Source organism: Cibotium barometz, chromosome 12, assembly GCF_041138505.1.
Source record: "Cibotium barometz isolate CiBa-2024 chromosome 12, ASM4113850v1, whole genome shotgun sequence".
Classification (NCBI taxonomy): domain Eukaryota; kingdom Viridiplantae; phylum Streptophyta; class Polypodiopsida; order Cyatheales; family Cibotiaceae; genus Cibotium; species Cibotium barometz.
Window position 1 is genome coordinate 51578198 of NC_141057.1, and position 11589 is coordinate 51589786.

Consider the following 11589-nt stretch of genomic DNA (forward strand, 5'->3'; position numbering starts at 1 on the left):
TGAACAAGTGGTGGTAGGAGCAACCCTAGAGTTGAGGGGATCTTGAAGCAAACAAGCAGAGACACCAATAAGAAAAAGAAGGACAAAAGAAAAAAGAAGAAAGAAGAAACTTCTGAGATAGATTCTAGTGAAGACACCTCAGAATCAGATTCTAGTCAGGAGTCGGATGCCGACCAGTGAAAGCCCGAGAAGAAGAAAAGCAAGAAGCAGGTAGTGGATGTTCAAGAAGAACTAAAGGCCGCCCTAGCCAAGCTTGTTGGAGGACACACAGGATTCGGACTGATATTGGATGTCTGGTGCATGAACTATAACAACTAGTATCATACAATGGAAGATACAATGGAAGAATGCCATATGAAAAGCATGTAATAGCCATGTGCTATCTGCGAAAGAGAAACCACACCACTGACATGTGTTTTTACAACACTCGAACAAGAATGCAAGAGTGGTGGAAAGACAACAACGTTAGAGTGTCATGGCTCACCCAAACCCCCCTTTTGAAACACATCCAATAAGAGATTACCCGGTGAAACGCAACTGTCGTGAAGATGAGGATCTTTCCAATGGCCGAGCTCATAACCGTTGAGGTCTCCAAGCTCTACAACTCCTTGAGAAGTAATTCCACCGTGCCTCTCATCGCGCGAGCGTTGTCACACCGCCACGTTGCACTACGTATACTCATCCCTCCTCTCACCTCACTTCACTCACACACACTCACTAGCATGCATTAGAGAGAGATGAGCAAGAGGATTAGCAAGAGCAAGACTCTATTTCTCAACGGGAGATATTCACTTATATAAATGGCAATAAGTGTTCACACTCACTTAAACTGTGGCCGGTCGGCACTTTAGGCTCATAAGAGGCCTAATGCTATTACAATGACCACTCTCATAATATATCCATGAATTACAGCACTTGGTACTTCATCCTAAGCTTGGCTACACATGGGAATAAGCTATTCACATGTTTTCATGTTACCATCTTCACATAATAGCAGGTCAGTGGCCACCTAAGAAGATTTTTTATGCCCGACAAAGATAATTTTTTTAGGCCCTTGTGAAAGCTTTGTGAATATAACATGTGATCACAAGATTTTTTGTGTTATTAACAAATGTTATTAACATGTTCACATGTTCTCATTTACGTCAGTGAAATCCCTGATTGTCAGGAAATGGGTGAATATCCGCAGCACCGTCGTACTATTCAGGAACAACTTGATTCTCTCCATATTCTTTTAAATCAAGAACGAGAGCATTGGGACAAATTTCAAAGAAAGATTGAACGACATCTATCTAGAATAAACAAATATATTAAGAAGAAAGTTAAAACTGTGGAAGCATCTGACATGCATAGCCCTACCAATGACATCGTATCCAAGCTGTCTATTGTCAAGTGTGTAAGAGTCTATTTTTGGTGGAAAAGAAAGCTAATAAAGAAATACTCTTGTGTGGGGGAAGGCCATGCACAAGGGGGGGGAAGATTGCACCCAGTGTTGTGTTGATGGTGATGTTTTTCTTTCTCTTGCCTTATGTTTTGTTTTATGCTTTAATGTTCAATTTAATTCAAGTAGTTGTTTTAATATTTGATATATTTTATGAGTTTTTGATTATCCTCTTCAAGAAGATTAAAGGGTCCGGTTTGAGAGAGAGAGAGAGAGAGAGAGAGAGAGAGAGAGGTCTCAGTAGAGGACACATGGCAAGATTCTATATAAGAAATACATGCTATTTACAGCTAAACATTAAACAAATATTATTTTGAGAGCAGCAAACATTTCAACCTCAAACAAACCTTGGAGATTTTGACCTTTTCTCTTATGGCAAGCAAAAAAAAAACGTTTTGAGTGCATATTAAAAAATAGGAATATATATGTTCTTTACAAGTATATATGATCAAATCGAGCAAATATCAACCAAAAATAAAAAAACTTGAACTGGTTTTGCTCAATCCCAAAGGTTCAAATTTTAGCTCAATGGAAGACACGGTTGCGTTCTCAATTGAGCGACAGTAAATAAGGTTATAATGCTTTGATATGTATGATCTTGGTTACCTATTTCACGGCAAGACTGTATATATATACTATACAAATGAGGAGAGAAGAAAATGTCCAGGACCGAAGACTATAAGAGGTTTCTGACTAATAATGTACAGTATCATTTAAGCCGACGAAATTGGCTCTAGGTAGATTTTGGGGTACCTCAATACGTGGCACCTCGTTAGCCAGGGTCATTCGCCTTTGGGACTTAGAAAATTTTGTAAGTCCCACTGCCATGTCCAAACATTGGTCCGTGCAAAATGTTACGAACATATGTACAAACACATGTCTAGACATCACGTGTATAGACACGTGGGAGGTGGAATTTAAACCCAGTACCTCCCTCATCCCAAGCACGTGCCTTATCAACTCCACTATGGCACAACCATGACCAAGCAACCCATGTTTGCGCATGTATATAGCCCGGTGTTTATTCATAGGCGCCTACACTTGCGGACGGGGCCGACTACCGTATTGAGGCACACCTAAAACCGACGAAATTTATGGTCCAACATTGGATGCAAAAACTCCATAATACTTTGATTGCTAGATCTTCGGCCCTGAGATGGACGGAGAGCGGCCTCCATCAACGCCGTAGTTGTTGATTTTCGGCCCTGAGATCGATAGAGAGCGCCCACCATCACCACTGTAATTGTTGATTATGTCTTGCTCCTGTGTGGGACGGTACTGAACCTGCTTCTCTCTACTGAGGAGTCTTCTCAATGAATTGAGTCGATTGATTGGAGTAGAAGGGGGAGCGTGGGGTTGGTCTGTAGAAGATGAAGAAGAGGAGGGGGAGGGGATCACATCTGGCTGTAGGTGGATTTGTATGACGATGCTGCGAGGAGGGTGATCCGAGCTCACGCGGGAAGTGACGCGAGAATTGTTGCCCCAGAAGAGAACGTTGGTGGGGAACTGCACAGCAGCGCCAACAATATTACTGTCATTATAAACGCGCACATTAGAACCAGACCCTCGCAGTCGCAATTCATCTTGATCGGTAGAGACACCTTCCAGCTCTGGCGGCGCTGTGCTCGCCCTGCACACGGGACACGAGGCGTTGGACAGGAGCCATGTGTCGATGCAATCCGCGTGGAAGCCGTGGCTGCACTTGGGCAGCAGGCGGCCTTTCTCGTTGTGCTGGAACTCGCACAAGCACACGGGGCATTCCATGCCGGCCCCCAACTTGCCCTCAGATGCCTTCAGGCCTGACAGTATTGTATCAGCGTTGTAGATGAAACTAGGCAAAGCGTCCACCATCGCCTTGTCCAGCCCCTTCCGAGCTCCCTTCTGCTGAGCTTCATGACTGTATAACTCAGCCCCGGCGCTTCTCTGCATCTCCCACTTCCATCTCGCATACGCGTGCAGCCCATACATTAAGAGAATCAACACCAACAGGAACACCAGCAGCCCACCCACAATCATCGTTGCATTCATCTTGTACTTCGAGAGCTTTGTTGTTGTCCTTGACCCCCCTTGCAAGCTATATACGACTGTAAGGAAAAGTGGCTGCCAAAGCAAAGTTCCCAGAGATCTGCTCATTGATAACCAAATTAAGACACGTGTCTCATTTTGGCTTTGATCGTCATCCATTTATATATTCCACGTGCAGAATATGCTGGACTAACCAAATAAAGACACGTGCAGCACTTGGACTTCCACGACTCCATATCCGTGTGGCCATAGGAACGCCGGCCATGTGTCATTTGAGTTCAAATCAATTATCAGCTTCATCTACCTATAGGATGGCCTTGAAGCTTCGATGCTCATATGCTGACATTTGGAAAGGGGACAACAAACTTTCGACACCTTGTAATAGTAAGTCCCCCTCACTTGATTGAATCCGCCTTTTGTATTCAAACTTGCGTTACATCACCTCCCTAACTACAGTTTGGATTGAAAATACATCAATATGTACCCAAAATATTTTTGCATGGCACCTCTCGCCCCTTCACGCAAACGAGGAGGATGTTCAACAAGACACTCTTCGACTCTCTCTCTCTCTCCTCTCGGGAATAGGAGGGCGCGCCTCTCTCTATGCAGCACCTCTCTTGGCTATTCTCCTCCACGATCAATGCCTCTCTAGCACGGCCAACGCTTGTCCTCCTCCACAGAGTGCTGGGCATATTAATTAATCAATCGGCCAACAACATTGGTGTAATTCGCTTTCTCCTCTTGCCCCTTCACGCAAACGAGGAGCAAGTTCAGCAAGACACTCTTCGACTCTCTCTCTCTCTCTCTCTCTCTCTCTCTCTCTCTCCTCTCGAGAATAGGAGGGGGTGCTGGACGCGGTCCCACGCCTCTCTCTATGCAGCACCTGACTCGGCTATTCTCCGACACCTCTCTCGCTTATCCTCCTCCACGGCCAATGCCTCTGTTTGACGTCCTCCTCCAGTGCTGGGTAGTTTGCTAGGGTTTTTACCTTAGCATACTAATTAATCAATGGCCAACAATTGTTGTTAGTACTTACTAGTTACTACTACCTAAGGTGCCACAAAGTCCCCCTTTTGGAAAGCATAGGTTTTGAAAACCCAACCAATATGCACCCAAAATACGTGCGTTGAAGCTTCATCTTCACATGGCGCTAGGAAAGAGAAGAGCTATCTACGTTGAAGTGTCAGCTTCGCATGGTGCTGGTGAAATTTTTATGGTTCTTCATATCTGATTTCTGCTCGTGTACATGCAAAAGTATATTGTATTTGATTTTTTTAATATGATAGTTTTTGTTAAATTGAATTTCTTCATTTTTTAAACATCTTTGAAGCTCACGGTTGTGAAAGTGTTAGCTTTTAATTTTTTTGAGAAATTTTTAAATTGAAAATTGTACAAGGATTAATATTTATTAGCTTTAATTTTTTTTGAGAATTTGTCAAATTGAAAATTGCACAAGGATTAATAAATAAATATTAAAATTTATCCTAAACTAAGGTTATTACTAAGGTTGCAAACCTTAATATGCCTATGTTTTTTTTTAATACCAAAAATTAAATTCACGCACCCACGAAAAAATTAATTAATATGCAAAGAGTGAATATGCACCCCAAAGAGTGAGTTTGGATTGAAAATACATCAATATGAAATGCATATCCTCTCTCCCACTTTTTAAAAGACTCTAAAAAAATGTTGCCAAACAAGAAGGAAAAAATATTATGTTCTTTAAATTAAATAGCCTTTCAAGCCCAATTCTCTCTCTCTCTCTCTCTCTCTCTCACACACACACACACACACGCATGCACGCACACACGCACACGCATGCACGCACACACGCACACTCACTCACTCACTCATATACTCACACACACACACACACACACACACACACACACACACACGCACGCACGCACACATGCACACGTAGACTCACTCACACATACACTCACTCACATGCACACTCACTGACTCACTCACTCACAACCAATATGACTCGAAATGTGTACATTCATGCCTCCCTATTTCTCCCACAATCTTTAGAAAATCTATAAAATGCCATCAATAGATCTACTATAATTCAATTACCAAACTTGCAAAACCTTTTAGTATAATGGACAAATAGGCAACTATTGGATCGCCTTTCAAGTTTCACTCAATTACTAAGAGAGGGTTCTAATTGGAAAGATGCCTTGACATTTATGGTATTCAAACTTGCATATTAAATCACCACCCTAGGGGTGAAAGCATGGTACGGTGTATATACTATTGGCAAAATGCTTTAGTACTGTGCATATGTAATATAGTGCCTTTTTCATACGAAAAATATTAGAGACTTTTAGTGCATTTTTAAGATTTGGTATGGATTTGGTATGAAATCCATGCATCATGCACACTGTACGATACACACACACACTCACTCACACTCTCTCTCTCTCTCTCTCTCTCTCTCTCTCTCTCACACACACACACACACACACACACACACACACACATTTTTGATTTTGGATTCTCGATGTCGTTCATGTCATCCTGAAGCTTCCATTGTCTCTCTTAGAGCCCTCTTGTTGCATCTCTCTCTCTCTCTCTCTCTCTCTCTCTCTCTCTCTCTCTCTCTCTCATTTTCTTCTCGTCCTCATCATTGATCAACGATGAAGAAGGCTGTGAAGAACTCCCTTGCCAAAAGAAGCCTTGTGAAGAAATCGCCTGTGGAGACTTTGAAGAAATCGCGTGTGAAGAAGTCTCCCTTTAAGAACAAAGAGAATAAGGTGCAGAGTACAGCAGAAAAGGGAACTCAGGTAGCAAAGGCAAAGAGCAAGGAGCCTAAGGTGCATACGAGTTCACTCGAGATTCCTAGAGGAGTAAAGCTCGGGTGGAACTTCTTCTGAGCCAGGCTGGAAACTTATACAGAGTTGAACAAAGTGGTTGTCAACTACATGGGGCTCCTCACATTCTGGCCAATGTAGAGGATTCCACATTAGTGGCCTCAACAAGGATTCGCAGGACGAGTTTCACAAGCTGTACATGAGGATTTACCAAATTGACAACATCATCAACAATGAAGTTGGCACTGTCCTTGCCCGTGCCTTTACCTCACAGCAGCAAGGAGGCATTGAGGTTGATTGGGATCATTTTGCTCAGCATAGGTGTGCTTTTCAAAGGGGAGGTACTTCTAGCAGCACATGCGTCAAATTAGAGAACCCAGACCCTTTGAAATTTGTTAAGATCAAACAGGAAACACCATGCAAGGCTGAGAGTGAGTCAGGTGGTGGTTTAGGAATAGACCTATTAACTCATGGGCACCTGAGTGCTTTGTTCATATGCAAGTCTTGTATAGGACTTATGAACCAGTCATTGTAAGCCAAATTTCAGGAAGCCTCTGTCTTGGAGAGTGAAGCAGAGAAGAAGTGCGACTTCGTTTTATAGCCACTTTTGATTGGATTTTAAGAAAAATCCAAAATTCGCAGAGCGAGGTGCTCAAAACCAAGTTGCAAAAAAAGGTAGAGACGATGCAAGGAGAGCTAGATCTACTTGCTAAAAGTGAGCTACAGTCTGCAAAGCGCACTCGTATTGGTATTGAAGATGAAGGACAATGATCAATTTGTGCAGAGCATAATGTGCCTGACTGATGCTCTTTATGCTCAGGGGTTTAGTGCAGTTCATCCTACTCCAATTGTGCATCCTTCAGCCCCTCTGCCAGCCTGTTTGTTAACATTTCATGGTAATATGCATTAGGTTTAGGGTTTTATATTGTTTGTGCTTATGTACCAAGAAGCTTATATTGATCTTCTTGTACATTGTCTATGCAGGTGTGTGTTTTGTGGCTTGGGCTTCAACTTGGAGGAATTGGACGTTGTGTTTACCCCTTGCATGCGCACATACCATATGTTGTGCGTATCACATCACTTCTCCAACTCCACACAGTGCGTGGCTCAATCATGTAACGAAAGCATATCCAGTGAGACTGGATGGTTGCAATGGGTTTTAGACCCCCTACAAGTATGTGTTTTCTTAAAACTCAGAGGCTCAATTTAATATACTATTATCTCAGTATAATTTAGTACTTTGTAGTACTATTTAGTAACTCTTTTGGTATAGTTTCATAAGTGATTAGTATTACTTACTATTTAGTACTTTGTTGTTCCTATTAATACTACTAACTATTAGTACTATGAACTGCTTTCTAGAACTATTTAGTACTCCTCAGGTACCATTTTAGATATATTTTAGTACTCTATTAAAACTCAGAGGTCCATTTTAATATACTAGTATTTCATTATAGTTTTAGTACTCTTTAGTACTATTTAAAATACTAATTTACGAATATGGTAACTCTCTTAGTAGAGTTTCATATACTTTTAGTACTCTTTGCATTTAGTACTATATATGTCAATACTTTAGTACTATACTACCACTGTCTTAGGACTATTTAGTACTAGTATGCTAGTAGTATTTGCTTTTGAATTAGCACAGCAATAGAGGTTAGTACTATGCAAACTTTTACTCTTTAGTACTATGCTACCATTGTGTTAGCAATATTTAGTACTATTTTGTGTAGTATCTAGTAAGGGTTGTACACAATGTTAATTGGTAGTTGTTAGTACTAATTAGTACTCACAAAGTAAGCACTATGTTAGTACTATTCAATACTATGTGAGTACTAATTAGTACTCACAAAGTAAGCACTATGTTAGTACTATTCAATACTATCATAGTGCTTACTTAGTACTATCTTATATTAGTACTATATGTGGTTGTTATTAGTATTATATTAGTACTGTGTTAGCACTATGTTTTTTAGCTTGTCCTGAAGAGCTAGTTTAGTACTAACACATTGATGTGTTTGTACTGCTTGCAAGTGTAGCATCCACTTCTGCACATACTGAATATAAAACACCTGGAAGCATTCGCACAAAGCAACATAATGGAGATGCCAGTATAGGTGTGCATGGGTCTGTACAAGGCTCATCTGGCAAGCTGCTTAATGTGGCAAACTACACAAAGCCCATCTAGCATATTGAAGCCATCATGAGGGAGAAGCCAATTCATATGGTGCCACATGCCTTTGATGCCAGCCACCTAGATGGTGGGGAGGAGGAGAAAGGAGGTCAAAGCAGCCTGCACTTGGAATCCACGGAGGATGCAAGAGACTCATACAATGAAGATGAATGCAAAAGGAAAGCCCTCCACCAAAAAGAGCTTCTAAGCTCTGAGCAGAATACTCGACTGCCCAAAGGAGGATTCAAGTGATGGAGCTCCTCTTCCAGAAGGGGTAGTAGATTGTGAAGGTAGGGACTTTAGATAATACATTTTAATTGGCATGCTGGTTTACATAATGCATTTTAATTGGCATGCCGGTTTACATAATACATTTTAATTGTGACTCAGGTCCAATTGACATTGACGTTGTGGAGGGCGTGTATCGAGCACAAGGGACTTCCATTTCTAAAAAAAGAAATGCACAACACATGTTATACAAAGACAGAAAGCACATCTGCAAAAGCAAGGTATGGCACAATTGGTTTACATATTATATTGTTGTTACAATCTTGAAGGTTGGTCTCCTTTATAGTCATAATTATTACCTGCTAGTCTCTATGTGTTGATTTTTGCTATGTCACATTTTTAGCTCTCATCTAATTGTGATGGGGCTATGTTGTGGGTGATCTAGATGATGAGAAAAAAGCTTAGGTGATCACATTGGATTCTGAAGATGCCGAGAAGCTGAACCTAGAGAAGAGAAAGCTAGCAGTGAAGTCGAGAAAAAGGGAATGGTTGGGGGAGAAGAAGAGAGTAAAGCTAGTGAGTGATGAGAGCATGCCCAAGAAGGACCGTGGTGCCAGACCTTGAGGGTGGCACATCCAGCAAGGCCATTGCCTAGGAGCATGAGGAGGCTGCTACATCCACCAAGGCTAAAGCCCAAGAGCATGAGGAGGCTGTGACATCCACCAAGGCCATTGCCCAGGAGCTAGAGGAGGCTACTGTCCAAGACCATGAGGAGGGTGGTACATCCACCAAGGTCATTGCCCAAGAGCATGAGGAAGCTACGTCAGACATTGATGGTGGTGATAATTTGAAACTATCTCGCTTAGTCCCTGCGGGGTTTAAGAAGAGGAAAGCTTGTAGCCTTCCTACCCGTAATAAGGGTTGTGACCCTATACACTTTCCCAAAACCAGATCCGGCTCAAAATGAGCATACTGTTGTATTGCCCTTTGTTTTGCCTTTTTTGAGAATGCGTTGAAGTTTTTGAAATACACTTTTTGATTCTATCTTGAGCAGACTACATTAATTTGTTGTGTATTTTTTTAAAAATTGGTCTTCAATTCATTATTTTAGTACCCTGTCATTTATGTGAGTACTTCATGTTTTTGAGAAGTAGCTCTTTTGTGTGTTAGGTGAATGCACAACAGCAGTTCCTCCAAAATGTCTGCTTTTTTTTATAATGTTAATGGAGTCATGGTCAAAAGATGGTGCCAACAAGCTCCACCCCATGTTGCAGCAAAACTTCAGCTTCACAGAGTGGGCAAACAGAGTGGGCAAACATGGGCAAACATGTGGTTTCGCTAAGGCCCGGATTGATTCAGTTCCTTGCCGAATTGGGGCCCCGTTATGATGTAGGGACCTGGAGTAGCATGGCCCCTAGAAATTTGATGCCGATTTCCAATTTGATAGAGAAAGAGTTGGCTATCGTGGGTTCAGACTTCAAATTCAAATTCCACTTCTCGCAAGACGAGTGTGTGTAGTAGCCAGGCATATACCATCCCAAGCGGACTAAGGATCTCCTATTCCTAAAGCTGTTCAACTCGCTTCTCGATAGGGGAATATAATTGGATCCCATGCATCATCGAGACGACACGACAAATAAGGGACGTTTGAATCCAATAGGGACAACTTGTTGTGTCTCAACATATGAAGGTGATGCCAAGGATGAAGAGTTGCTTGAGGTGTTGTTGCCTTACTCGCTATATAGATTTAAGGGCACTGTCCCGGAGTTCTCATATAAATTTCCTTATTTACGAAGGACATATGTTCGAGTTGTGGGCAAGGCAGGGGAATACAAACCCCCTCCCTGAGCTGCTAAAGGTAATTGAGGTTGAATATGCCGAGATGGAAAACATCAAGTCTGTTGTGAAGTTGCTGATCCATTACCAACAAGCTGGCCTGCCACTCAAGACAGAATTTGGATGTTGCCACCCGATCTGGCTACAGCCAGGAGGGTTATGTGATTGGGTCAATTTCAATGCGACAATCTGTATATAACGATACATGTTTTGGCTCTCAAAACCACCTTTTGTATGAGCTCCCTAGTAATTAAAGTTCTCTTTAACCTGTTATATTAGCCTTTGGTTTTCATCTGATAGTATTGGGTCTTTTTTGTAACTTTTTGGACATCTCTGTAAATCGTCTTTGTAAATCGTCTTTTATAATTCAAGTTATATTTTACAAAAATAAAATAAAATTGTTGATTAAAGTTCTTGTTGATTAAAGACTAACATAGTACTAACATAAGACTAACACTGTAATGTTACAGTACTAACATGAGACTAAAATAGTACTACAATAGTACTAACACAATAGTACTAGCATATATCTAACATAGTACTAACACAATAGTACTAGCATATATCTAACATAGTATTAGCATAGATCTAACATAGTACTAACATAGTACTAAGTTAGTACTGTCCAGAGATAGCACAATTAATTAACTAGGACAACAATCAATTGCTCTAAGTATTGTTGTTGATTAAAGACTAACACAATACTAACATAAGAATAACACTGTAATGGCACAGTACTAACATGAGACTAAAATAGTACTAAGACAGTACTAACATAATAGTAACATAGTACTAACACAGTTAAGCAAATATCTAACAATAGTAACATAGTACTAGCATAGTTTGCAACTTGTATGGAGATGAGAAAGGGAAAAGTAACTAATTGTCAGCTTACCACAATGTGGAAATAACAAACCACTAGATTACTGCCAAAATAGTACTAAGACAATACTAACATAATAGTAACATAGTACTAACACAATTAAGCAAAGATCTAATAATAGTAACATATAGTACTAGCATAGTCTGCAATTTGTATGGAGATGAGAAAGGAAAAAGTAACTAAT

At 40.9% G+C, this 11589-nt stretch overlaps 1 protein-coding gene across 1 annotated transcript; it reads right to left on the minus strand.

Moving 5' to 3' along the window:
- Positions 1 to 2030: 2030 nt before the first annotated feature.
- LOC147633556 (putative RING-H2 finger protein ATL37) lies at positions 2031 to 3557 on the minus strand. The gene has a single exon (XM_086805866.1). The coding sequence runs from the start codon at positions 3467 to 3469 to the stop codon at positions 2579 to 2581; it is 891 nt and encodes a 296-aa protein (XP_086661992.1). The 5' UTR covers positions 3470 to 3557; the 3' UTR covers positions 2031 to 2578.
- Positions 3558 to 11589: the final 8032 nt, after the last annotated feature.

Excerpts from the sequence above, each read along its gene's own strand:
- LOC147633556 (XM_086805866.1), bottom strand. The coding sequence starts at position 3,469 with ATGAATGCAACGATGATTGTGGGTGGGCTGCTGGTGTTCCTGTTGGTG.